The sequence below is a fragment of the Sprattus sprattus genome, assembly GCF_963457725.1.
Source record: "Sprattus sprattus genome assembly, chromosome: 13".
Lineage (NCBI taxonomy): Eukaryota > Metazoa > Chordata > Actinopteri > Clupeiformes > Clupeidae > Sprattus > Sprattus sprattus.
In genome coordinates, this window is record NC_137911.1 from 9,224,771 (window position 1) to 9,252,058 (window position 27,288).

The 27,288-nt window shown below is 41.7% G+C and overlaps 3 protein-coding genes across 3 annotated transcripts in view; all 3 read right to left on the bottom strand.

Annotated features, from left to right (window-relative positions):
- mapkbp1 (mitogen-activated protein kinase binding protein 1) overlaps window positions 1–3,779 on the bottom strand; it is a gene marked incomplete at both ends in the record, with an annotated part of 45,791 nt that extends 42,012 nt beyond the window's left edge. The window contains one exon of the mRNA XM_080850069.1: window positions 3,630–3,779. Within this exon, the coding sequence (XP_080706195.1) occupies window positions 3,630–3,779 (150 nt within the window). The remainder of the gene's footprint in view (window positions 1–3,629) is intronic.
- Window positions 3,780–6,378: 2,599 nt separating this feature from the next.
- LOC308374382 (P2Y purinoceptor 1-like) lies at window positions 6,379–7,518 on the bottom strand (the record flags this gene model as incomplete). The annotated part of the gene is made up of 1 exon (XM_080850159.1): window positions 6,379–7,518. The coding sequence occupies one exon, from the start codon at window positions 7,516–7,518 to the stop codon at window positions 6,379–6,381; it is 1,140 nt and encodes a 379-aa protein (XP_080706285.1).
- Window positions 7,519–8,282: 764 nt separating this feature from the next.
- mgaa (MAX dimerization protein MGA a) overlaps window positions 8,283–27,288 on the bottom strand; it is a 34,667-nt gene continuing 15,661 nt past the window's right edge. Inside the window, exons 9-24 of the mRNA XM_080849593.1 lie at window positions 26,830–27,142; window positions 26,511–26,671; window positions 26,272–26,358; window positions 26,025–26,055; window positions 23,416–23,963; window positions 22,694–22,928; window positions 21,998–22,294; window positions 16,922–17,185; window positions 15,056–16,596; window positions 14,671–14,774; window positions 13,751–13,910; window positions 13,498–13,609; window positions 12,885–13,208; window positions 11,491–11,673; window positions 11,114–11,230; window positions 8,283–10,758 (exon numbers count right to left, since the gene is read on the bottom strand). Of these exons, the coding sequence (XP_080705719.1) occupies window positions 9,881–10,758; window positions 11,114–11,230; window positions 11,491–11,673; window positions 12,885–13,208; window positions 13,498–13,609; window positions 13,751–13,910; window positions 14,671–14,774; window positions 15,056–16,596; window positions 16,922–17,185; window positions 21,998–22,294; window positions 22,694–22,928; window positions 23,416–23,963; window positions 26,025–26,055; window positions 26,272–26,358; window positions 26,511–26,671; window positions 26,830–27,142 (5,355 nt within the window). The 3' untranslated portion in view covers window positions 8,283–9,880. The remainder of the gene's footprint in view (window positions 10,759–11,113; window positions 11,231–11,490; window positions 11,674–12,884; window positions 13,209–13,497; window positions 13,610–13,750; window positions 13,911–14,670; window positions 14,775–15,055; window positions 16,597–16,921; window positions 17,186–21,997; window positions 22,295–22,693; window positions 22,929–23,415; window positions 23,964–26,024; window positions 26,056–26,271; window positions 26,359–26,510; window positions 26,672–26,829; window positions 27,143–27,288) is intronic.

Here is a 27,288-nt window from a genome sequence, read left to right on the forward strand (position 1 = left end):
CTAAATACAAATGCAAATGTAAACTGTATACTTCACAGATAATGTAAAGCTTGCATCCAAACCACCAGTCAAAGGCTGAATTTGCATTTATGAGAAAAAATGTAGGCGAAAAGCAGAGAAAAGTGCACTAAATTAGCATCATCAATCATCAGCACTGTCAGCTGGGTGTTTCACCAGCACGGCATAAACAACCTTTAGTGTAGATAGAGCGAGTAACGCTAGCCTACATCAGCACTTACAGTGGGTCCTCTGGGCTTAAAAACTCTTCTCGGCTTCAGCATTTTCTCAGAAAGCCCATCTAACTCAGCTCACACGATTCCCCCTTCCTCGGGAAGTCCTCCCTGTGTCCAGCTGTGTCCAGGGCTAGCTGACTGGACACTTCATGTCGCCATGTCACAAGACTGATCTAGCTGGCTCAAATCCATCATCCATTTAAAAAGTATGATGCATTGTTCTCACAAAATAATGCACACTCACACATACAAAGTGGAGAGTTAGTGAGAGAGAAAATAAGAGAGAGAGAGAGAGAGAGAGAGAGCTAACACCTGGAGAGAACACTGTTGATCCCCGTCATTCTCGAAATAGCATGTCAGCTCTGCTCTAACTGTATTTACTGATAGAGCCTCATCACATGACAACTTCTGACTTCTGGCTAAATGTGCACTGCTTAGACCAGCAGCCTGTATTTTGTGTTCCCCCCCACACACACACACACACACCGTCTTTCAGTGCCCGTCATGGGCTCAAGGTGATATTTGGTGGTGTTGTAACAAGGCCACATGGTAATAACCTTGCTAGCATGCCTGGCTTATCGAGCATCGAGAAACACATGGTCTGTTTTTTATTTTATTATTACTTTATTCTGTTATAAATCAAAGAAGCCCAGTGCAGATGTTGTCTCCAATTTCACAAAACACGAGTTCAGACTAATGAACAGAAGCCACACTGCCAGTGGGTCCAGGTGTGTGTGTGCAACACCAAGGGTACTTCAAAGACCTACTTAAAAACGCCTATAGCATGTAGCCTGAGACGGTCTGAAAAAGACATTATGTGTACACTTCCCTCATGATGTTGTATTGTTACAAGCAAAGAAACTGATTACAAATTCTGTGTAAAGATGAAAAGAAGATGAACAAAGCATCAAGGACTGTGCACACATCACTACTGACTCTGTATCTTTCCATCTGCTAGAAAGCAATGCCTACGGTTTGAAGCCCAACCATCAACACAAGAACACATCATTTTCCGGTGATTCCCAGGTGCACAAGACTTTCAAGGTGTGTTTTGATGCAAAGGGTCGCTTGAAGGCATACACATTTAGCCTAATGCTGGAGAACAACACACACTTCCCGAACACATAGCATACAGAAATCAGACAGAACACATTGTGCAGCTGAGAAAGGCTGCTCCTGACACACTCTCAAGCCTTTATCTTAGCAGCCCTGGGGTGGTCTTGCAAATCTATACGTAGTCACATTCAAGCTCATCCTCCTTTGTCTGGTGACTGACTCTAAAGGCGAGTCTTTGTCTGGTGTAGTTGTACACACATCCAGGCTATTTTTGTTGCCAAGATCAAGGCATCATTTAATAAAAGCCGTTGATATATCATCAAGCTTTAAAAACCCAGAATACATCATATCTGTTGAAATAATGGACCTCACGCCGTGCATCTAAATTAGTCAGATACACAGGTGTTATATTTATACGTGTTCTTACATCCGAAAATAAAACGTTAGCCTACACTCCCGTCAGTAGCGCTGGTGTGTAGGATGTGTTGAAATCACAAATTTTGGTAATGGCTAAAATTACTGTCTCAAATTTTGTACCTCATTCACTTTAAGCACATAACCCTGACAAAGAAAGTCACAGGAACACTATTGGTTGATAAGAATGCACATCCGAAAGGTATGGTTTAGACCTGTTGTATGGCAATCAACACACCGAGTGAAGGGATAAATATTTATATATATATATATATATCCCACTAGACAGGAATGTCCGGAAGATTACATCCCACATACAGGATGCAAGAACACAAAATATGACCTTTACCTTTTTATCTCTATGCAAAATGCAATGCAATGCCACAAATGGAAATATACTTGTTGCAGGTTTGCCATTGTCTGTGCTTATCTATAAAAAGCACTTTTGGCTTTTAAGACTCAGAACAATGGAAACAAAAGAGAGAATTAGCCTAGTAGGCTACAGCAATAGCCAACTATCCAATCAGGTAAGACCATCAGAGGAAATCCTCATTAGACACTGGAAGTTTTGTGAAACCCATCACAGACAATGTCATTTCCAACCCGCTTATAAATAATCACCCTTGCTCTCTTGAGTGATGAGCACAATTTCACAGAATTGCAATCGGTCCCACAAATACCTGAGACAAATACGCATAGATCAAGAGGCACAAATAACTAAAGCCTTTCAACAGGTGTATGCAGGGCTATTATCTATTCCTCTTAGTTTACATTTTTGTTCTTCTTCTTCAGAGGGAACTTTACTTCTACAATTGCCGTGATGAAGAGTCCATTTTTTTTTAGGGATGGTCATGGACAGTTCCCAAGTAACTAACACCCCCGAGCATTGACAGGAAAGTGCAGTTTAGACCGCCCTGCAGGACTGCACAGGCAATCAGGAAGGAATGTCACTCTCAAAGTGACTGAAGGACAATGTTTGCTTAGCAGCCACACAGTCTACATTGGTGGCAGGCGATGATATGTTTACGATCATCTCCAATCTAAATCCACCTGTTTTTCCCCCTCCACACTGCATCTCTGTGTATAGAAGCAATCTCAAAGGCGAAAGCATGGAATAGGTCAAAGAAGCTTGATTCAAAGTCACAGTAGTAGCAGCCAGATGCTGTTTTTTCTTGAAAAGAGCCAGCTGACTTAAAGGCTACCAAAGAGTCTTTTAGAGGTGTTACTGAATCCCCCCTTCAGTAGGCTACAGCGTGCACATCTGCAAGCCAGAAGCTGTAAGTGGGCAAACAAAAACGTGCCAATCTCACTCACCACTCATTCAAATGCAATTTATGGAGGGGAGACCGCATTGGCACGGAACTTGTATCTAGAGGACCTCAACACAGCTGTAAAAGGTACTGCATGACACATGGTCGCTTTACAATGCATGGTTACCAATCAAGGATGCATTTGCATTTAGAAATAACCAGACAACAACATTGTCTCTACTGTACTTGAGACAATACTTCATCATTAACATGATCACATAGGGAATTGAGCACATTCTATGTAGGAGCAGAAAGCCATCGGTGATACAACAATTCATCATAGACGGGTCGAGGACAACCTTGCAGTCAAGCTTCTTTCTTATGGAACTGACAAAGGGTGTGAAATAGTTCATATCCTAACCTAACCTGTCCAATATACGGTGGTTAAAAATGTATTAGGCTATAGCATTAGGCTATATCAGCTGATTTCTAAAATAATTTCAGGACGACATACAATATAGACAGGCCTAGTTCTGTTTCGTAAACATTTAAGTTAATAAGATATTCAATCTCATCGAAAGAGCATTCAATTAGCAAGTGTGTACAGTATGCTGCATCGCTAACAATTTGCCGGCGAATGTATCCGGATGTCGGTCAGTTACAGCTGGTTACATACCTTATTAGAAAGGTTCTCCTTGTTGTTCCCTGGTTTACTTCTTCTCAATTTTATAGATGGTGAACGTAGAAGACTTTTAATCCGACTTTTAATTGTAGAACCTTCCACCGTCATCTTGGAATCTTTGTCAAAAATAAACGAAGAATTCATGAGTCCAGTCAGCTCTCCTCAGTCTCTCCCGTGGAAAAATTAAGAGACGGATACATACACTATCTTAAAAATAGCGAATCATAATGTATAATTAAATATACTGTCCGTGCATTAGGTCTGAGACGCGGCTATAGCTTCTTCATCGTCCTATGAAACCAATGTCTTTGAATGTTGTCCGACCGTTCTGCAGGTCCTGGCCGACTCCCGCGAGAACGCGGTTTCCAGTGAATGCATCTCAGTGAAATTAACCATGTATAATTACTACAGTCAGCAATTCTTTGACGAACAGGTCACACTCCGTATCTCAGTGTCTTCTGGTGCCATCGCCTCCACGTCTCCTATATAATCAGAGAGAAACACAGTTAGCGACGAATCACATCGACGAATCTGGTTGGTCGGAAGCCTTCAAAGCCTTTGAGAAAAAAAATCCTTTGCTACAGCTGTCTGCCTAATCGCGAGCCGGCGCATACACAGTTCTAGTCCTAGAGTCTAGACGAATGAATCTGTTCTCCTGCACTGTTTTACTCACGCAGACATGTACATTCGATAAGCCACGATAACACATCTACTTTCCAATACACGTTGCCTATATGATCATATCTAGATAGCTAGATCATTTAGCCTAACGTGAAGTTACGCTATTTGACAGTTGATGCCGATATAGCCGAATTGTTAAACAAATCTTTATGACAGCATTGCCTTCATATTCTTATTCAGACACGCAGTTGTAAGTTCCGAACTGGAAAGATCCTACCTCAACCAGCTCAAGTCTTCCCTTGCAGCTGAGCCTGAATTTCTATTTTGTTTAGGCTTAAGAAGCACAAAATGTTGAGCTAGCCAGCATCGTAACAAAACAGCTAATGTATAGTTAGTTTAGTTTACCTGCAATTTGCGTTTCTCTATCTTAACAGAACCCACCATGGTGGAAGAAGATGCAAGCTATGTGTGAGAGTAATAGTATTACTTAAAAGGCAGGCATTATCATATTAAACATGGAATTAGCGTCCTAGCCGCATCTAAAAGTTGATACGTTACAGTGGCAGGCGCACTTCTGTACGTCTCTGATCAGCTGATAATTTGTTTGCAGAGCTGTCTCTCAGAAATCCAAGTAGCCTACTACAAAAAGTGCAAACACAGCTCTTGGCTAAACTGTGGATACTGGTAGCCTATAGTGAAAAACAGTTCATAAAATATAGCTAGAATCTACAACTATGAATGTGTTGCCTCCCGAACACTGTGCTACAAGTTGTACATCTAAAAAAAACAACAGCAGTGTCCCCTAGTGACAAAGCAAGCCGTTACACATTTCTCATCCCATTACACAGCCCGACCATCTGTCATTAATTGACCACTTGCGTTACCTTTTATTTTCAAAGCAGCCCATCTATTCAAATGTACCACGTCACTATGTTTGTAAAATATTCTATAATCTGTTTCCACGTAGGTTGCTTCGAACACTTACCGTTTGAAAGAAAATAAGAGTGTGCTAAGAAGCATTCGGATATTTCTGAAGAGTAAACAAACCCCAAATCAGAGGGTCAAAGGGTGTGACAGTATGTTATATAAAAATTAAAAATGTAAACAGTGATTTGTAAATTCTCTTTTACCTGTATTTCTTTGAAAACAATACAACAGCACATTGTTTGATGTTTTACCTCGTGAATTTGATTGATTTTTGAAAATAAGCACTTAATTGAATTTCACTTGCAGCATATTTCAAAAAAGTTGGGACAGTAGGCCTAAATCATTTACCACTTTGTAATGTTGCTATTCTTTTGCACAACACTTAAAAGACGTTTAGGGCTGAAGACACCAAGTAAGGAAGCATTTCCAGTGCGTTTTAATACACACACATTCTCTATTGGGGACAAGTCAGGACTGCAGGCAGGCCAGTCCAGCACCCGCACACCCTTTTTCCTCAGCCATGCCTTTGAAATGTGTGCAGAATGTGATTTTGCATTGCTTCTTTTTCTGTTGGGTTGGTATGGAAAATGCAAATAAAAATAGGAAGCAGTGATTTATTAATGTACCTTGACTTGTATGTCATTGCAGACAGTGTGAACACAAGATATTTCATGTTTTGCCTGGTCAACTTCATTTGATTTGTAAATATACATCCATTCCTGCCATTCAGGCCTGCAACACATCCCCAAAAAAGTTATGACGGGTGCAATATTGTAGTAATGAGGTAGAATAATGAAATAATGATGTGATTTCAACCAAGTGATGTCAGCAGGTCATTGTAATCATGATTTAGTACAAAACATCCAGGAAAGGCCTAGTCCTTTAGGAGCAAATATGGGCCGAGGATCGCTGGTTTGCCAACAAATGCCTGATCAAGCGCCGTTGTATTTAAGAAAACCATATCCAGCAAAATTCATGCACAAAAAACACACTGGACAGCCAGTCAGAAAAGAAATGCAACATTTATTGAGTTAATGCCACCAGTATATCGACATGAATAAGTTTGCTTCAGTTATTTTAAAATGACAAAAACATGACCATATCACCTACATATGCATATTATCTACAAAACCTAAGCACATAATATTACTACATGAGCTCTGTGAATGAAAAAATAAACAAATCAAACAAATCTTTATCCAACAAGATTATTCTTTTTCTTTGGACTGCTGTTGATTTTGATCACACTGATGGGTTCCACAGTTGTACCTCCAAAGTCATCTTTCTTTGCCATCTGTAAAAGCTTCCTTCCCTGGCAGACCACCCTGTCCGCCGCCTTACGCATCATCTCCCCAAAGCCTTGCTGAGTGTGGTAAATAAGCGGGTCCAGGCAGGCGTTCATTGCATACAGCAACTGTGACGCCTCAGTTAGAAGATTCACCCAGTGCGCCACCCAGCACGTATTCTTACAGTCATTCAGCGTGAAGAAGAGGATGCAGGCGATGATGTGCAGCAACTGCCCTGGCACCCAACACACCAGGAAGTTGGCGATAAAGACTGAGATCAGCCATATGGTCTTGTCCCGGCCCTGCATGCTCCCGCCACCGTGGCTCCACTGCTGCTGCGACTGCTTCATGCGGGCCATGATCTTCACGTAGCACGGGATGACCAGCAGCAAGGGAACGGACACCTGGATGGAGTAGTAGGATAGCAGATTGTAGGTGGCCCCCGTGGACCTGTATCTCGAAATGACCACCGACCCGCAGAATTTCACCTTGTCCCTCCGCACATAGTAGAGGATGTTGGGATAGCTGAGGTAGATGAGGAGGGTGGTAATTGCCCAGAGGAGTAGAGACACCAGGGCGGCGTTGCGTGGCGTGCGGATCATGCGTGACTCCAGTGGGAACACGATGGCTAGGAAGCGGTCGGCGCTGATGGCACAGATGAACATAGTGCTGGACGTGAGGCCCACGTGGTACATGATCTTTACCAGGATGCACCCGGTCTCGGTCATGGTCCAGTAGTAGTCCGCACTCATGTAGACTGCCCAGGGGATGATGGAGGCCAGGTAGGCCAGGTCGCACAGGGCCAGGTTCAGGACACCGATGGAGCCAATGCTCCAGGGTTGGGCGTGGCGCAGGCAGACCCATACACTGCCCAGGTTCCCAATGACGCCCAGGAGAGTCAGTATGTAGAAGATGTGAGGAATGACATTGGCTATGTACTTGCGGTTGGCTGTGCAGTCCATGTAAGGCACCAGGGGCAAGCTCAAGTCTCTCACACGAGTGCAGTTTTTTGTCCAGGCCCAGTAATCACTGTTATTAAGCTGAGACATGTCCTGTCAGGATTGACTCTGTAGACAACCTGAAAAGAGAAAATTGAAACATGATTGGACTTCACACCTTTAAAATCACACTTCTCAATAATGTAAAGAGGTTATATACTATTCATAATTTAACATGTAAGTACCAATGACTGACACAACCAATTTTTGTGAGGTTTAAAAATCTAAATATGTAAAAGATGGTCTTAAGGCATCTACAGTTTCAAGAAGTAGTGCTACGGGCATGCCACAGAACTCACCAACAGGAGATGAGGTTCAAGGATAAGGGCATGATCTCTTCGTTGTCCAGTTTTTAAACCCTCTTCCTCTGCCCTTCAGAGTCCCTCCCGAATACCCATCAAACTTAAATGAACTCAAGCTGTTCGAGAACATTACACTACGGTCATCAGTTTGCAATTATATGCCCCTTAACTAATCCCTAAGCTAACATATAAATGTCAAGGAGAACTTAATTGAGGGCTAGAGTACATGGAAATTAGTCTTCCTTTAACAGATCAATTGTTAGCAGCTGTTGGCTTCAAAACAAGTGTGAGAATACAGCTCATCTTTAACTGTGACGGTGGGTGCATTCTAACGTTACCACTAATAAATCGTACTTGTCAAGCCTCAATGTCTGAACGTTTCCATGTACCCTACATCTAGGTAGAAAATATTGTTAATTAAAACAGAACACATTTGAGTTCTATCCAAGTTAAACATACACCTTTATTTACTTATCAAGGACACTTCTGTTCTTGTTTAGGTTCTTTCTGTCAGTGTAACACTGTCTACATATGGACATCTTACAAAAATATTCTCATGCTCCTTACAGAAAACCAGCACACAACCATGTTCATTTACAGATGAAAGTCTTTTTTTTTCCTTAGTATAAACAAACATTATATACACTGGACATATCAGGCTTATTCATAGAGGAAACCTACATAGTTATTATTGTACGCAATAAACATAGAAAAACTGACTTAAATGTACACGCTAAATCTTCTTGCAGTATTCACAGTAACATATTTCTCTGGATATTTACACACAGAAATGCATTTTGTAGTTCAGTAACTGAGGACTGTGAAAACTGAACAAAAGACTTGCATAAGGAATTTGTCCTGTAGTGAAACTACAATAGTCTACACTATTGATGTGCTCAGGTTGGTTTTGGAATGTATGGGTGTGAAGGGAAAAATTTAAATGGTGCTCCTATGACTTTTAGGTGTGCATTATTTTCTACAATATTCCAAAAATACCCAAGTAAGCAGCAAAGAAAGGACAGACAATTTAACCAACCAGTTATAGAGATAGATTGCTTGACTAAAATCCTATGCTAAGTGGCGATCTTGAAATAGTACACGCAAACCCCAGCAGTCCAAAACATTGAGAGTGACAATCCACACCTCTCTGACCAGCAACTTAAGTGTAAAAAGATCAACAAGCACAAAAGGCATGACATTATACCTAAAAAAAACCTATACTGAACTATTATTGCATTATTACCGATAAAATATTGTCGCCATCTTCAAAGGCCTAATAGTTTTGTTTCTCACAACCATGATAAAAGATTGTGTTTAGTGTCAAGAGATAGGCAGGCTCTTAACGCTTCACATTTCATTGCACAAACAAATGTCCATACAAAAGGTCAACTATTTCAGCATCCCCCTACAGTTGTTTTTTTCAAGTCCCATGGGGCACCATAAGTCATTTTCAACCCTGAAAGGAAAGCAGTGATGCACACCCAAGGCTAAATCAGTCCACCAACCTTACATTCATCTTTGAACTAGCTTAACACTTAGTTATCTCCTATGCTTATGGTTTAAAGACAGTCTCTGCTCCAATATGGAGAGGTACCCCACCACACCTACCAGAAAATGCAGAAAAAGACAAAGAAAGTGGTATACGGACAGCCACCATCTCAGAAGCGTAACGATTTTAAGTACGAGCATCCCAGGTCTCAAGTTTATGTCCTCTTCCCGACAAGAGGAAAAACAACAACAAAAAATACGAAAAATTATGTAGTAGCTGTTTTTTTTAAAGTTTTTTTTAGATTTAAACTAAACCGAAAAAGAAAAGCAGCAGGTTCAAGTATTTCCTATACATTTTGAAGTTTGACCTTTTCCTTATCTTTAGCTTTGCCTGTTTTCCCTGTTTTAGTATATATTACTGCAGTAAAGACAAACAAGACTTCTTTGGGATAGCATATAGGCACATCAGGCAGTACTTGTTTAAAAAACAAGCCAAACTAGAGCAAAGTCATAAACACAACATGAGAGTCTCTCTTAAATTTAAACTATTAACTCAATTATACATCAGTTTAAGATCGAATCCCTGATTGCTTACTGACCAAAACAAAAAACGAGGACAAAGTCTATGGAGATGAGCCTGTTGCCCGACTTACAGACGTCTGTGGCGTGCCCTTCAAGCCCAAAGGAACAAGTTTGGGCATTGGTCGCCATGACAAGTTCTCCTTGGGTGATGGGGTGACCGGTGGCGTTACGCTTCCTGCCTTCATCTGCAGTAGGGGCGGCGGGGCCAAGGCATCGCCTTTGACAGCGCTGGACCCCAGCAGTTGAGACTCTCCGTTTGTCGCATATGTGAGTGGAGGGGTGGACCCGGAGGCGAGCACCAACTTCACGGATGGTTCTGATCCGACTGCTGCTCCACTAGGCTCATTCACTGGCGTCTCTGGTGTGTTAGTAGACGTGGACTTGCTGGGGTGGGAGGTCTCAGCTACATCATCTTCCAGGCGGAGGACCAAGGGGCGGGGGAAGCGGTCATTGTCCGGTGCCACATGCGCTGGACGATCCACCAGGACCTCTCCCGGTTCTGGTTGCAGGGCGTGACCAGGAGTGGAAGGCTTGGACCCATCAGAGCTCAACTGCTGGTTCAGGAACACAATCTCATTGAGCAGTGACATCAGCGTTGGGTCATCACCTCCATCTTTTGTCGCCTCGTCATTGGCTTTCTCCTCCCGCTCCTGTTCTTCATCTTTTCCTAGTTCAGCCGAGGCCTTCAGCTGAGCCTTGAGGTTCCTGACTGCGGTCAGCGGTCCATCTGGTACCTCTCCCTCTTCTAGTATGTCTGTACTCTGAGTGGGTGGTGTGCTGACTGTGGCCAGGGATGAGCAGACAGCAGGATCAGTTGACGTCTTCTCCTGGGCTGTGGTATTGCTACTCGGGTCCAAGTTCTCCACAGGAGGTGCCAGAGACACAACCTTCAATATCTTGGGTAGACCAATGGCATTCGCTGTAAGATTAAACAAACATGTATGAGAAACGTTGAAAAGCAACAGAGACTGATAAACAGAAGTAAAAAGGAGAATGTTAACCTTTTAAAAAAAAACTCACTTTCAGAGATTCCTCAACTGTCAGGAAAAACCATCTAGGATTTCCATCACTAATTCAAACACACTTGGCCTTTGTTTTGACAGTAAGGGTGCACACTGGTCACAGGCATTCATTGTGATTTTACTGCTTCCAGCTAAATTTACTGAAATCATTTTGTGGTCCCAACATTTTGAATTAGTGTGTAAACCATGAGAGAGTAACAGTATCATAAGAGAAAATACTTTCATTCAAGCCTAAGGCTTAAATCAGACTACCTGTTAGGCCGTCCACTTCTGAAGGTTGGTCAGATAACACCCTAGCCAGGGAATGAGCACCCTCTACCTGGATCACCTGTGGCACTCCTGCGACTCTGACGCTCACAGCAGCAACGCCTTGGAGACAAAACCGAACACGAGACAGCATGAGAAAGCAAAAGATTGACGTCATTAAATCCATCACACACCAGATTTAATTCATTCATTTATTGAGAATTTAATTTGGAACTAATGCTTTGTCTGTTGTACTAGAAATTTGTAAACATAATTTTTCCATTGGATTGTTCAACAAATAATCCAAAATATAACCCAAATGGGAGGTCAGGTCACCACACCACACTCGCAGACATAAAAATTTGAAAGGCTTAAAGGTATACCTGGCGTAGACGACTTATGACCTGGGAGGCTTGACAGGGGCCCAAAGGGCACCAGAGAGCGAAGGGGGTTGGCCAGTGTGATGATCTGCTGGCCTGGCAACAAAGGGTTCATGACTGAGAACACCTGAGTGGGTACTGGCGGCGGCACTGGCGGGGGTACTGGCGGGGGTACTAATGGAGGAACTAGAACCAAGAGGGCAATGTTAGCGATTAGCCTCGACTTAGTAAACTTTCCTGATATTACAGTGCTATATACTGTAGTTTACAGGTTGAAATACAATTGAAATACAAGCCTTTTAAACGTGATACTTTAGTATAAAGTATAAAATATGACTATCTTGATTAAGTACTGGTATGGATTCAAAACATTTAAACATAATGCTCTATAATTATATGTAGAGCTCGGCCGACATTTAGGATTTTTAAAACCACTACCGACTGTGATATTTAAGAGTTTGAAAATCTGATAATGATATATCGGACGACATTCATTTTTAACAGTTTTTTCCAACATTGAGCATAGTGACTGAAGAGTTCTGATCAAGATGGGGCACAACGTTTAAATAATGATCTAGTAGGATAATCAACGGCTCTTGTTTAAATACATTAAATATAAGTAATATAAGTACAGGTATTATTGTTTAACCCTTTTAATTCATTCATTGTCTCCTTTTTATAAAAAGCCATCTTTCAATAGAAGGGCACTCATTGAGTGCAGACCTCCGCAAAGGTAAACTAAATGTGTGTTCTAACTCAATACTGGATCAATTGTGGTTGTTAATTGTCCCCACTAAAATAGATCTAAAAATAGGGCCCAGATTTAAAAAATCCCTAAATTTCCCTTTAAAAGCAGAATAACAGAGAATCACTTATTAACATTCATTATCTTACACCCTACCGACGACACAGTATCGCACTTCGTTGTACTGTGCAGTGCTCGGAGATTCATAGCTTAGGTGTGTTGCCAAAGTTGCAGTGTGCCTTCCATTGGACAAACTAAGTAAATGACAACTCTGGTGATTTAGTTAAAGGCTCAAACGTAAGCTTTCCTTCAAATATATTATTTAAATGTATTAGCCATTATAAACGCAGACAGATCAGCAATTAGTATATTTTGGGCGGTAATATTGGCACAGCGATTTATCGGTCGGGCTCCAGTGACATGATCTACTAATAAATAATGGCGAGGTACTGCAAACATTTCAACCAAGTTTAAACTTGGTCACCCAGAAAGGCCACTATCCAAACATCAATGTCTCTGGATAAACAAATGTTGTTATGGAACTAATGAAAGTATTAAGTAAAAAACAAGCACTAGAAGAAATGGTGAGTGAGAGGGTTTCATAGTGTTTGTCATGGCTGATCAGAAACCCCTCTCTCAATCAAGGACTGACCTCTGGACCTCCTACTGAGGATGTTGGGCAACATTTTAGTCCGCTTCCCTGGCTGCAAAGGTACCGAAGGTGCCAGGTAGGTTGGGGGACGGGCAGGCTGTTGGGGAGGCTGACGTTCGGGACGTGGACCCTGCACAGGGCCTGCTGTGACCGAGGAAGTAGGGATGGAGGGGGTTTCAGAGCTGGGGACAGGTGGAGGGACCAATAGCTCTTTCGGTAGTGGCGATTTAGTGAGGAGTTGCTTCCGCTTTCTCTGTTGTTCTACTATCCTCTGCCTACTGCTGATGTCCTGTAGCTTTTTCAGAATGATCTCCTCAGACTTCCCTGTGGATGACAAGTAACAAACAACACTGTAAGATAGGATGTGGCTATTTTTGCCCTTAAATCATGGCATCATGTTGCCAGATAGCCAGGCATAGCTGAAGCTAATCTTTTCACTGTGTATCAAACAATTTTAGGAAAATCTCAGAATTACCAATTTTTTTTAGTTGGGAACTGAGCAATAATAAATGAACTGCAATTTCTTACTACTATGTCCATCATTATTGCAATGGTATCTGGCATTATTCCACTATCGAGAGGTATTATTGTCATTTTAACATCTGTAGCTTACCTGAGGACTGAGAGATCTTCCTCAGGTATACCTTCTGCTTTTTAGTCAGCACCTCTTTTTCATTTTGCAAGTAAAATCCCTGGGTTTCAAGATGGTGAATTTCTTTTGTGGCCTAAAAAGAAACATGATGGAATTGTCAGCAAGCATATAGTTTTGGTTGTTCAAATACAGCAGCTGTCATTTTTGGATATCGGTATTACCACTTCATGTGTTTACACAACATGTTGGGGACAGCAACAAATCATCCTCTCACCTCCATGATAACGCGGAGTTTGGACGCCTTGGGGTCGTCGAGATGCAGCACCTCCTTAATCGCACCAAAATAGTCCCTTAGGGCATCGCGGCGCTGTCTCTCATTGTTTTTGTGGCCCTCGAGCCTTCGAGCCCTTTCCAAACTGACCGCACTCCTCCGTCTGACAAGAGACAATCAAGAGATTTTTTTTTTCATACATTCTGTGTTATCTTCTTCAGTCAAAACTAACACTACTGTAACTGAACAGCAACATTAATTCACTGAACATACGGGAATTCTTTCAAGTAGAGTGCCTATTTTAGGCCCCTTTTCAGACTGGTCAATTAGAATGCAGTCTAATGGATTCCCTCTTCTCTGATCTACCTAGACAATTAATGTGACATTATTGGGAAGTTTTGGAGTTTTCCCAGCCCTGAACTGATCAACTACCAGGATGGGGAGATGCACTGAATGATAGCCCTCCTCAGAGTAAATAATACCAAGGTTACGTTCTATACATTATTTTAAAATAGTGCTATCAAAATGAAGGCCATGTCTCTTTTCTTCTCCGCATCTTCATCTAAATCCCCTTTTCAGAATAAATGTCCCTTCACACTTAACATGCTACACATCTAAAACATTTCAAAATAAAAGTCCCTTCACACTTAACATGCTACACATATAAAAAATATGCCTTTCAAGCCGACAGTCAATTTGTATGGCCTTGATAGTTTTATTAGAAATCTGTAGTTCACAAGAGAGCATCTGTGTTCCAGGTTAAAAGGATGCTATTAAACAACAGTACCCGAATTTAAAAATACTTCCTTTGTGTTGATTCTTCAGGTGGATTATTTTGGTTATAAGAGCACATCTCCTCTGTATATCTGCATATAGCTGTAGAACCTTGACAGTTGCAATAATATGTTAACTGCTGCACTCACCTCACTTTATTTCTGGGTCGAGTAACAGGCATGGTTGACTCATCCACTGTCTCGATGTCAACAGTGTTATCCTCATCATCACTCATTTCAGTTTCTCCTGAATCCTACAGAAGGGGTGAGAAAATAAAAACAAAACATCAAAACAACGTACACACACAATACATTGTTAAGTAATAGCTAGTCTTGCTGCATTTTCATTAATGACTGAGATGAAGAGGACTATAATTACTAACTGTTAACATGGGTTACCTCATGGAAGCACACTGCATTTACTGTTTGTGTTTATCAACAAAACATAACATGAAAGGCTCTAGAATACCACCCAAGTCAATTGTTAAATTAGTCTACAAATTCATACTTTAGAGATTACTGTACTAAACCTTACACTGATCACGCAAACAGACTCATCATCTGAGTCTGAGTCCTCCTCCGAGTCGTCAGTCATGAGGAGGGTGTCTCCAAGGACCTCAACATCTGAGCCAATTTCTCCTTCCTCCATCATTGGCTTGTCATCTGATAAAACAATGCACTCCTCTTCCTCATGGTCATCGCTATCGACGTCTACAGTCTCTTCTTCATCCTCACATCCATCCACAGAGGGGCTTAGAGAAGCCAGATCCAGCATCTCCTTAAAGAGCAAGGGCTCACCGCCAGGGCCAGTCTGTTCAGCCTGCGGATGGCTGCTTGGGAGAGAAACAGAACTGGCAGAGGGTTTTGACATGTCAGAGTTTCCCTTCAAGGCTTCGACTGAGGAAGTATTCCTATCTTCAGGTGAAGCGTCCTTGGGAGGACTGGCAGGCTTCAGCTGATCAGCTTTTACCGGGCTAGTCAAACTTGAATCACTGGAGTGGCTCTGTTTGGAAGGGAGAACTAACAGGGGGCAAACGGAACTCTCTGCTGTGCCATCTGTGCCACTGCTGTCCTGTTCGTTCTGCACAGAGACAGCTGTAGAATCCTCTGACACCGGGACTGCAGGGGGCTTGTCCAACACAGGGTCTTCAGATGGTTTATCTGACACAGGGATGGTTACAGTCGAGCTTTTGTCCTGCAAAGGGACACCTGGGGCATCGTCAGAGGAAAGGACTGTGGTCAACTTGTCGCCTGAAGTTAAGGCCGAAAATCCGTCTGTAGCAGAAGGCGCTGAGTGTTTCTCTACGGTTGCTAGAGGTTTTTTCAGAACAGGGACTGCTGGGAGCTCTGGAGGTTTGTCTGACAGCTTCTGGACTTCCGGAGTGTTCTCCAACGCAGCTGAAGGTCCAGAATTTGATGTCGGTTTGTCTTTCGGAGAAACTGCTTTGGACTTATCTGCCAGCAACACTGCTGAAGGTTTGTCCAACCTAGAAACTGTTGAAGTTTTACTCAGAGAAGGATCTGTGGCAGGTTTTTCCACCACAGGGACTGTTTTGGGTTTGCCTACAACCAACACCAGAGGTTTGTCTGATACTGGGGCTAAGACGCTATCTGGCCCAGGAGCTGCAGAGGGTGTCCTGGTACCTGGAGGTTGAAGCAAAGTGAAACTTCCACTGGCCTGAACCATTTTAGATCCCCCCGGTGCCAGTGAAGGTCCTTGAGTTCCAGGACTGGTTGGCAAGATCCTCATGGTGTGGGTTCCAATGTTCCCTAAGAACTCTGGAGCTGCTTTGAGCATAGGCGAGACCGTTTTGTTGAAGGATGAGGACCCAGACAGGGAAATGATCTTGGTGATTTTGGGTGGGGAAGAGCTGGTAGCCACACCTGCTGCGGTCACAGCACTGGGAGTTATTAGCTTCTGACTTGAGACAGGTGTAACTGAAGAGGAGCTGGCCGCGGTGGTCATGATATATGTACCACCTGAAGTGTTTGTCGGAGTTGAGGAACTATTATTTGTGACGGGCCCTCTGGGTGCAGCTCCAGGGACAACTGGAGTTGGTAAACGCACAAAACCTTCTAGAGAAACATATGGAAAAAAAATTGATTCGGTTATAACATCGCAACATCCTCCACAGAACAACCATAATACAAAAATGTAACCAACAATGCAGACCGAAATGAAACAAAATATCAAACTACTTGCTCTAACAACACAGTGAGGATGTAATCACAACTACCTGATTACTTGATGTTGTATTTTATTGATTTATTCGATTGTTTAGCCTTTAACCTCTCCTTTAATCCTGTAAGATTCTTGTGTCCAGTTCTTTAACACACAGTAAACTCGGCTTCACAGTGACTTTCCAGGCATAGGAGTGTTATTATTATACTTCGCACTTACTCTGGTCTCGGAGCAGAAAATTGGATTTGATGTTCCGCAGCTGGCTAAGTGGCACAAGCTGAACAAGCTGGCCATTGGGGTTACGGTAGAGGGTTTCCCCAGAGGTGGTCCGAATCGGCTGGAGAAGGACTCGGCTGACGTTCTGGGCCGTAACGTTCCTGGGTCCTATTGCTGCTGGAGATACTGCTCTAACAGGTGAAGTGGGCACTAGCAGACTTGGGTGAGGACGGATTTTCACTACAGTGTGGAGTTGAGGCGTCCCATCTGAAATCATGCAGACAGAAAGGAATGAGTTAATGAAAGTATGTACAGCAGATATAGAAGTGTGGTTCAGGTATATTATACTCTTTGGAGGTAGGGGAGATTCAATTTGATTTTGTTGGCAAAAGCAAGTGCAATTAAATATAAAGAGAAGCTTGGGGTAGATCTTGAAGACTGATTATTGATTCTTACAATGTAGCCATGCTGACTTAATATTATTCAGATGGATGATTTGGGTGTATTCAACCTGTTTTACACAGCAAAATAACACAAAGCGTTGAATGGAATAACGATACTGAAAAAGAAGAGTTTTGAAAACCTCAGGATACCAGCATTTTGAAAAACAAACCTTATACTTTTTATGCAAATAGCTTTTTGATCTGGCTAATACGAATCTGTCTCTATGCACAAAGCTGACAGTGGTGACGTTGCAATAGGGGTGTGTGTGTGTGTGTGTGTGTTGCAGGAAACAACGTTTAATATAGTTAAGAGACTATACTTGAAGAGATGTCAGCCGTTTCGGCTTCACCAGAACTCATTGACAAAGAGGGGACTAGAAGCGGAATGTGGAGACATTTCAAGCTAAATATTCGCAAGCAATATTTTAAAGCCTGTCTCGCAAAAGGAGGCACGGTCAAACATAACAAACATCCTGACCTTTTCAAAGGAATTCAAAGACTGACAAGTGATAGTTACAGAGTGATTGAAAAGCCTCTCTGCAGTAGTAATATTCAAACACAGCTGATATATTTTTGTTGTGCTGAAAGTGTCGCCCATTCCCACTCACACCGAAAGCCAGTTATTTACTGCTATTATGCTGTGAAAGTGTCATGTGGGAATGGGAACAAAACAGTAAAGACAAACCAATAATCTAGTTGGCCTAGCCACACTTGCATCAACATTTATTATTTTACAGAGAGAGTTTCATACATACTGTATGAAGACAGCATTGATATTCATAGTTTTTAACATTAGCCTACAATATGATAGCCTTTCTAGGTATCGTATTGAAAGTATTGAATTTCATGAGTTGGTATTAGGGATGCAACGGTTTTCGGTATTTTATCGAACCGTTCGGTTCGCCCTGTTCGGTTCGGTTGACCCAGGTGAACCGCGATATTACGGTATGGGTGACATTAAACTTTTAATTTAATATGTGGTTATAATGAATGCACGCATGTATTGGGCGATAGCCATGACTGCTTGGGACCCAGGGGACTGAGTTCTGCGCTCCACAACCATGCAACAACCAATCAGAATTGTACTGACTTTCCCAAGAGCCAATCAGCGCTCTGAATGCAGACGCTGGAGATCCATATGAGGAGAAACGAAACTTTCCCTGTTGCAGCACGATCATGGCGAGTCATCAAGAAACGGAGAGAAGAAAATTTGAAGGCATCGTCATCTTACAAATCAGCTGTATGGGAACATTTTGGGTTCAGTGTGGAGTATGATGACAAAGGGAAAAAGATCGTCAGCAAGCGAGGCACGGTGTGCAAGCATTGCTTTACTACGATCGCCTACTCCACAGGTAATACATCCAACATGTTGCCACTTGACCCGTCATCACCCGGCTGTAACTCTAAGTGGAGCAGCACGGTTTGTCGCCGAAAACACAACCATCCATTGCTGCAGCATTTCAGCAACAATATGCTTATAATTCCGAAAAACACAAGGCAATATCCAACTCAATGGGCGTCTTCATAGGGAAAGACATGCAGCCCTATTCAGTAGTTTTAGGCACGGGATTCCGTCAAATGATAAAGACCATTGATCCTCGTTTTAATATCCTCTCCCGCACGCATTTCAGCAGCAAAATAATTCCAGAACTGTATGAAGTGACTAGGAGAGAGGAGGTTTGTTCTGTTGTTCTTTAAGGGTGTATTTATAACAGTTAAGTATTTTCTAGGGTTTAAGTGTGTGAATGACAATGTTTGTTGTTTGAGTTTATTGAATAATGTCAACGTTTACATTTCACATTACTTTACAGTATACTGCACTTTACTATTTTTAATATTGCCTGTTTTTGACAGAAGGCCAGAATAGTGTTCCTTGTTTAAAATACATTTTGTGATTTGACTTAATATGTGCCCTTTTTACATTTAATTGCATCTTGCATTGTCTCTGCAAGTGTGAGTAGAAGCACCTTGTTGACTTAAAATAGAAAAGACAAATATAACCTAATGCGTGTTAGCGGCAGGATAATATTGATATATCGAAACCGAACCGTTACCGTGGCCCAAAAACCGTGATACAAACCGAACCGTGGCCACACTGTACCGTTGCATCCCTAGTTGGTATCGTGTCAAAACTGAACTTTTGGTATTGTGACAACACTTAGAAGAAAAACATCTAGCACAGGAGTGAAAACATCAATGACAATTAATGAATCACAAAATGCAACCATGACCAACAAAGCTCACACACAAAAACCAAAATCAGTTCAGACGAACACACCACTTAAGCACACCCAAGATGCAACAAACGTAAAGCAATCACAACAATCACTTCTATAACAACAAAAAAGGACACACCAACCACAAATCATTACACTTGTCCACATGTAAGCTTACTAGCAGGAATCCACACGTATGCAGCACTGCTAAGAGCCCTCTTTGTGGCAGGGAAGTCCAGTCCTCATCAAGGAGTACTACGGCCCTGTTTTCTGCTCCGTATTCTAGTAATAACTGAACAGACCTGACATAGCAGAATTCACAAGTCCGTTTATGCATCAGGTGTTTTCTGAGACATGTTCAACTATATTGGATGGTTCTGAATAGAGCCTGACGATAAATCTGCGTGCTGATTTTATTGATTTATTAAGCTAATTGCCGGTATATTAGTATCAGAGTTTATAATGAACAATTGGGAGAAAATTAAAGGAAAGGAAAGACGAAAAATCTCTCAATCAACTGTTTGCCAGTGTTGTCATTGCATAGTTTGTCCATCGGAGGGTGTACTGCAACTTCAAGGCAACACACTTTGTTTCCTTAGCATTCATCTCAGCTGACCATTGCCCATTACAACAGAGTCTTGATCTGTGTTTTTATGGTATGGTGATAATTTACATGTGAAATGCATGTGGAAGTGTAACTCTAAAATGTGTTTTTTTTTTTTTTTGCTGTAAACTAAATGACATGACCGATCTGTGATGAAACACATCTATTACGTCTTTGAATTAAGTTTGGCTCCTACTGCCCTCGTGTGGCTATTGCTGGCGCGCAGTAATGACTCTGGAATGAAGTCTGGAATGGAAGTCATTGCAGCTTGCCAAGCAGTTTATTTAATCCAATGGCATGACAGTATTTCACTTTTGATGATGTGATTTGTCTCACTGACGAACAATGGGGCTTGTCAAGCTGTTGGGAGACGACTAACATTATACCCGTTTATATACCTGTGATTCAAACGTCAATACAGATGATACAAGAAGACTCAGAGAGTCTCCAGACGCTTGGTAGAAGAGGTATATTCCAGCAGGATAATGATCCACAAAATCCACAAAAGTTTCTAAAGAAAAAAAAAAGTGAAAACTATGATCTGGCCAAGTATGACTGACTTGACTCCAATTGAGCACTTTTGGACGATTTTAAAGAGAAAGTTAGAATAATACAACCCCTCTAGCAAAGAAAATAATTGTTTCTGAAGAATGGCAGAACATCTCTACAAAAATGTGTGCAACACTGGTATCTTCCACACTGAGAGCAGCCGAGTCCTTTATAAAAAAAAGGGGGATATACAAAGTAAAAATAAATTATTTGAATCTCAGGCTTGAAAGGTGTACTGACTTCTGTCGAGTTGCTGAGTGTCTACTGTGGGGCCTTCATTTTTATTATAGTAAATCTAAACCGTTAGTTTTAAATTTGACAAAAAGAGAAAATACCCTACTGTTACTTAGAATGCAATTACTGTAGGGTGATACTATTTTGAATCATTTGACAGTTAAGTGATATTGAACAGGGGTGTACTCCCTGCTGTTGTATACTGTATCATATAATTAAACAACATAATATCCTTTCTTTATCAGAACTTTCCAAGTATGCTGGGGAAATCTTTATGTTTTGCGTTTTTGATAAAAATGAATATTAGGAGAAATCTCGTTGTCGGATTTTTTAATCCTCAAATATCGAAATCGGTATTGATCTTAAAAAGTCTATATTGGTCGTATTGTAGTTCTGAATTAGTCATGAATTCAAGCTGAATCAGGACACTCCAAGAGAGGGACAGGACCACCCTGATATGGGGGCATGAAAGACAGGGAGAAATGTCTGCACAGCAGACGGCATCGGCGGATGAAAAGCAGAGTCTTTACCCCAAAGGCAAGCAGACAGGATTAGGAGGGGAGCAACTAAAGGCCACTTTATAGTCCAGGCGACAAGAGACCCTCAATAAAGATGGCTTTCAAAGCGACAACATCTGTGTCCACTAGGGCGGCATGTACAGCTATAATTCTGAAATGGAGCTGATGTTTTCTTCATTCCCTCTGACTGACGGACAAGAAATATGAGACCGTTTTTGCTTAATTGACAATGCTATCGTCGTCTAGCTTAAAAGTGTTTTTAGAATTATAGGTAGCTTACAGAGCTAACTTCATGTTTCATGAAATGTTATCTAAATTAAAACGGAGACCTCCATGACTGTGAATACGACCACAAATTTAAAATGGAAAGAAAATAGTGTTATTTTGCCATGGCTAACATATCTTGAACTAGCTAGCTTGTAACTAATTAGCTAGGTAGTCTTTTTATTTTTGTGAAGTGGCTTGTGTCGCCTGGACTACAAATTGGGTACGGACGCGGATGACCGGACCGGTACCTGAGCTGCCTCCAGAGGCATTGAAGGTAGAAGTGGTAGTGACAGGTGTGGTGACTGAGGACCCCAGGGTGCCCTTCTGTTGGGCCTGTTTGCTTAGGGACAGAGGGACGAGGACAGGTCCTTTGGCGCCCCCTGCCTGTTCTTTTTGGGAGCTCTGGGCTGCAACGGGTTGACCCACCACAACCACGGGGTTGGAAGACAAGACTAGTTTTTGAACACCTGGCAGCTTCTGCTGCTGGGAGCAGAGCTGGTTGACCACAAACTGGGTGTACACACTTCCCACAGTGGGCTTGGTTGCTGTACAGAGGAACAGATTAAGACTGGTTGAGACTCCCCATACAAAAAAATTAGTTGAGTAGAATGAATACTTTATTTACTCTAATATTAAGTTGGTGCACTGTAGAGGGGATGTGTTAGATTGTGATGGATTGATTTAATACCAATAGGAAGAACAGGTAAAAGTAACTTGATATTTTTGGTATTTCCTGAATCTGACCCAATCCAAATCCATTCAAATCTAAAATGTACTCTTAATGGATGTCCCTTCATCGTGATTGTAACACATTTTGAGTTCTGACAAAATGTTCAAAGACAAAGCATCCAAGTATGCCATTAGGAAGACCTATGTGACTAGAAGATCTAGGTGCTTTCACTGTCATCCCACCAACTATCAAACGAGAATAAGCTATGACTCACCTGCTGGTTTTGAAGACAATGAAGCTGATGTCGTCGTATTAACAGAAGCAACCTTTGCTGGGCTCGTGACTTTGACACTAGCTGTGTTTGTGGCTTGGACTTGAGCTTTCCTATACCCTGGTAGATTCCCAGGGTCCAGTCGGCCTGTGATGTATGCAGCGAGCCTGTTGGCTGGGTGCAGCGCTCCCATATGACCAAGCTGTAGTCTGGCTTTGGGATATGATTTTCCATTCACCTGGAGCCAGAAAAGAAGGGTATGTGAAAGTTAAGCATATGACATCTACATTTTACTCTTTGCTATGATGACTGATGATGTATACCAGTCTTATTAGTTTTGTTCTGGTAATATAATATAATGTATGAAAAAACAAACACCAAATGTGTCCATGTCATACTATCACTACTTGTAGAGCTGTAAATCAATGATTTGAAAAGAAGTAGGTGTGCAGCCCGTAACATTAGTTGTAAGTTGAACGGCTCAAGCTTGCAAGGTCGTGAATTCAACTAAGCTCCGTGTCAGGTGTACATTGGATGCCCTCAGCTATTTTAACCATTACATATGCACTAACAGAGATAATTACCAAGGCAGTTGCAGTTAATTGCATTTTTTAAAACCGTGTTAAATATTTCAAATTAACCTATTCAAGCCCTAACCACTGAAATCACAAGTATCTTTTGTTTAATGTCATTTGTGTAAAGTGTAATTTTATGCAGGAACATACTGTTATAGGAAAGCCTTCACCAGCTTTATATTGGGCAATAAGAAGACCAGCTGTAGGCACACCGGCCAGAAAGGGGAGGCCTTGTTCTGGCCTTAGTTCTGGCAAAAGCTCCATCATCCTGTGCTTTGCCGTTGGTTCTGCCCTCGGCTCAGGCTTGGGTTCTGCCTTGGGTTCTTGCTGGGCAACTGGCCTCTGTTGCTCCGGTTTGGGCACAGCTTTTGTTGCGAGAGGCTCCGGTGGCTTGGTCTCCAGCTGAGTCTGGATCTTATCCTTCAGTAAGCCTAGCTGTGGCTGGGAGATGAGCACCTTGTAGTTGACGCAGGGGCCCTGGCCCTCATCTACAACGTTCTGCGAGATGGGCTGGATGCGGTATTTGCCAATCCAGAAGGGCGTCTTCAGGCGGTCCTTGTCCATGTGCTCGCATAGCACCCGCATGATGTACGTGCGGTCCGCATGTCTCTCCCACTTGCATTCGGACACAACCTCCAGCCGCTTGGAAGGGCCGTGGATGTACTCGCCAGGCTCTGGCTCCTCCCCCTGGCCACTCTCTGATGGGAAACAAAATGTGACCACTAGTGTTATGTCTACAATTGTTCTTTTAACTTGTTTTACTTTTGTTCCGTGTTTCCTTTCATACTGATGTGATATTTGGTTCACTTCAGTATTGTCAAGGGTGAAACAGAAACCGTGTGTGACCATGCGTGAGAACTTTGAACTTCTGCTGTGGTATAGACACCTGTTCCCTGGCCTTCACTCAAACTCACCCTCTTGTTCACTAAGCTCCTCTGACTGCAGCCTGCTCTTGGTCCCTGCCTCCAGTGTCCAGTCTATGGGTGACAGGCCTTTTAGGGCAGGAGGTCCTACACACTACAACTCTCCCCAATGTACTGCATAGCCCTCGGTCATCATATACATGCCCGACATTCAAAATCATCCCTCTGTTTAACATCCCTTTTCTTAAGTCATGTTTGTCGAGATAATTCTGTTGTACTACATCGGTCATTGTTGTAATTTCATATATGGGCCATTCTACCGAATTGATGCAAAGTCATGTCGGATATATTTTGAATTTTTTTATGGTTTATTCCCAAAACTTTGTCCGTATGTATATTGTACCATATCTAAAGTACACATATCTAGAAAAAGAACCGTCAAGTTTTATATTGTATTTTCAGAATGTGTGGGAATGTTTTTCCTCTTCCAAAAATTGTCACTACCGAAACACCACATTTACTATAGTAAAAAAGTATTATTATTGACCTGTTCAGATTGTGTTTCCTTCCCTTTTCTAAAGTGTATTTTTACAAATATTTCTTGAAGGTTTTCACAATGAAATCCATAGAAATGAATTTTTTACCAAATTTTCAAGTTCAATTTATCTGTTTCAGTAGTGACTGCACTGTTTCGGTAGTGACTGCACTGTTGGATGGATGTTCATTTTTCTCCCAAAATCATCCAAAAGGTGCTCTGGGCCGCCCTTTAGTCCACACAACACATTTATTTAAAAATTATGGGATTGAACTACTTACCATTTCATTTTGTCACTACCCAAATCATCTTGTCACTACCATATGTTTCGGTAGTGACTGTTTCGGTAGTGACAATTCTAGCTAACTTTAAGCATAAATAAAGAATTCTAGCAAGCACACGGCTTTCAAACACATCTTTGAAGAGGTGAACACACATACAAACATAAGATTTTCCATGAAACCCCAAAAGGTTTACTTAATTGAAGAAAACATGCGTTTCGGTAGTGACAATTCTTAAGGTTACACGTCGATTTTCAGACTTTGGAACACATTTATATAAAAACTATGGGATTTAGCTACTTACCATTCAACCATGAGGGACAGAGATGCAGTGTCACTGCATGGTCAAAAATGCAGAGTCGTGGCTAAAACACAGGCTCAGCCAATGGACTAAAACTCTTGTGTTTCGGTAGTGACATGAAAACTAGGGACATGATTTTTTGAGTATATTAAATTGATTTAAAAATTAAACCCACAATAAATCTAAATATTCCAAGTTCTGTTTCAACCCAATCATAAAGATCTTTGAAATTAAATCATTGAAAAAAATCTAAAAAAAATTAAAAGTGTTATTTAAAGGCATTGAAATTTAGATGTCAGGGTTGGGGACAGCTACTTCCCAATAGAAAGTACCCTATAAATGATGATTTTGTATATATTTAGCTTATCACTATCTCATGTAATGCATTGGGTTTATATAGACCATAACATGTTCTAATTAAGTATCTATGCCTAGATACCTAATTGTTTTGTAAATAGTTTTTATTGTTGAGGGACTGCATATTACACGAATTCGGTAGAATGGCCCATATACGTATGTTTTTACATGTCATACTGCCATACTGTACTTTCTGGGTGTATGCCATCATACCATATTGTATTTATGCTGTCCTACTTTATCCAATATTTTTAGGGATTTAAATTTTTTAAATATTTGTGGGGTTGCTACGATGGTAGACATTTTGTAATGTGTGACACCTCGAAGTACAAACAAACTTCTGAACTTCATATAAGCTGTGATTAGATAAAGTCTTCCAGTATGATTGTAAGGTTCAGAACATGTTGGACGTATGTACATACCATCTGCTGATTCCCCAGAGATGTTTTCTTCCTGAAATGCAGGACACAAAGTTATAGAAATAAAATAGAGTGTAGAGGTGGAGCTCTTATGATTTTTCTTCTGGAAGTCATCCAATACAGCTAAGCTAATCAGGAACCATTTATGTCGTTATAGTAACGCATTACTTGAAACCACACATACACATAAAGCCATGGTATACTGTTATCAATTACTGACATCCATAACATGTAAGTCCATAGGCTTCACCTTTCTTCTGGGCTCATTGGAGGACTTGGCTTCAAAGGGCCTGATACGTGCACAGGTCATCATGGCCTCATCACCCAGATTGTCATCCTACAGAAAAATATCAACTGCATTACAAGCATGTCAAATCAAAAGCATTTAGTGTTTTTGGAATGCATAAACTGGAAGTAACTCATTAAAATACTGAGCCGTCAGCAGTCATCTTTGTATGAAGCCATGTCAATGTTAAGACAAGTGCTTACCATATCCTCATAATCTGGTTGAATACCATAGCGTAGAGGGCAGGGAAGGTGAATCGGAGTAGGTATGTGCAGCTGATCTTCATCAGCCTCTATACCTTTACGGTTCCAAAGTGTTCTCACACGAGTGGCTGGCTCTGGGGTCACTGGAGGGTCAGTGAGCACTGTACATCACAGAGAGAGGGAGGGAGAGGAAGAAGAAAAGAAAGAAAGAGGGAAAATGAGAAGTAGAAAATGAGAATAACACAGTGAGAACAGCAATGTCATTCAGCAAACACATGCCCGACAACCTCATAACAAACCAAATATATTCAGGTCTTACCATAGGCCACAGATTTTTTCTTTTTCTTCTTCTTCCTTTTTGTTTTGATTGAGCTCTCCTCATCCTCCGTCAAGGTTTGAGATGATGGAGAGTTCTCCTCGTTCACCTCCTCTTGCTTGGGCTTCCTGAGAAGAACTACTTTATGGCGCAGACAGTGGCATCCCAGCATGCATTCTGGCTTTCCACAATGGCTGTGGCGTCGCTCCTGGGCCAGGCTGGTGCACACACAGCCCAGGCGGCAGTGGGTGCTGAGGCAGGGTGGTGCTCGACGTTTAATGATCCGGAGAGAGGCAGAGTTTTCCCCTACAACACCCTGGGATGGAGGGTCAGGTCAAAAGAGTATAAGTTATACTATAGTTATACCAAGAGATAGGTGAAATTACTCATCCATAGTTTAGAAGTATTGAAAGGTCACAATGACATACTTTCACTTTGCCCCACAGCCATACTTTTACTTTG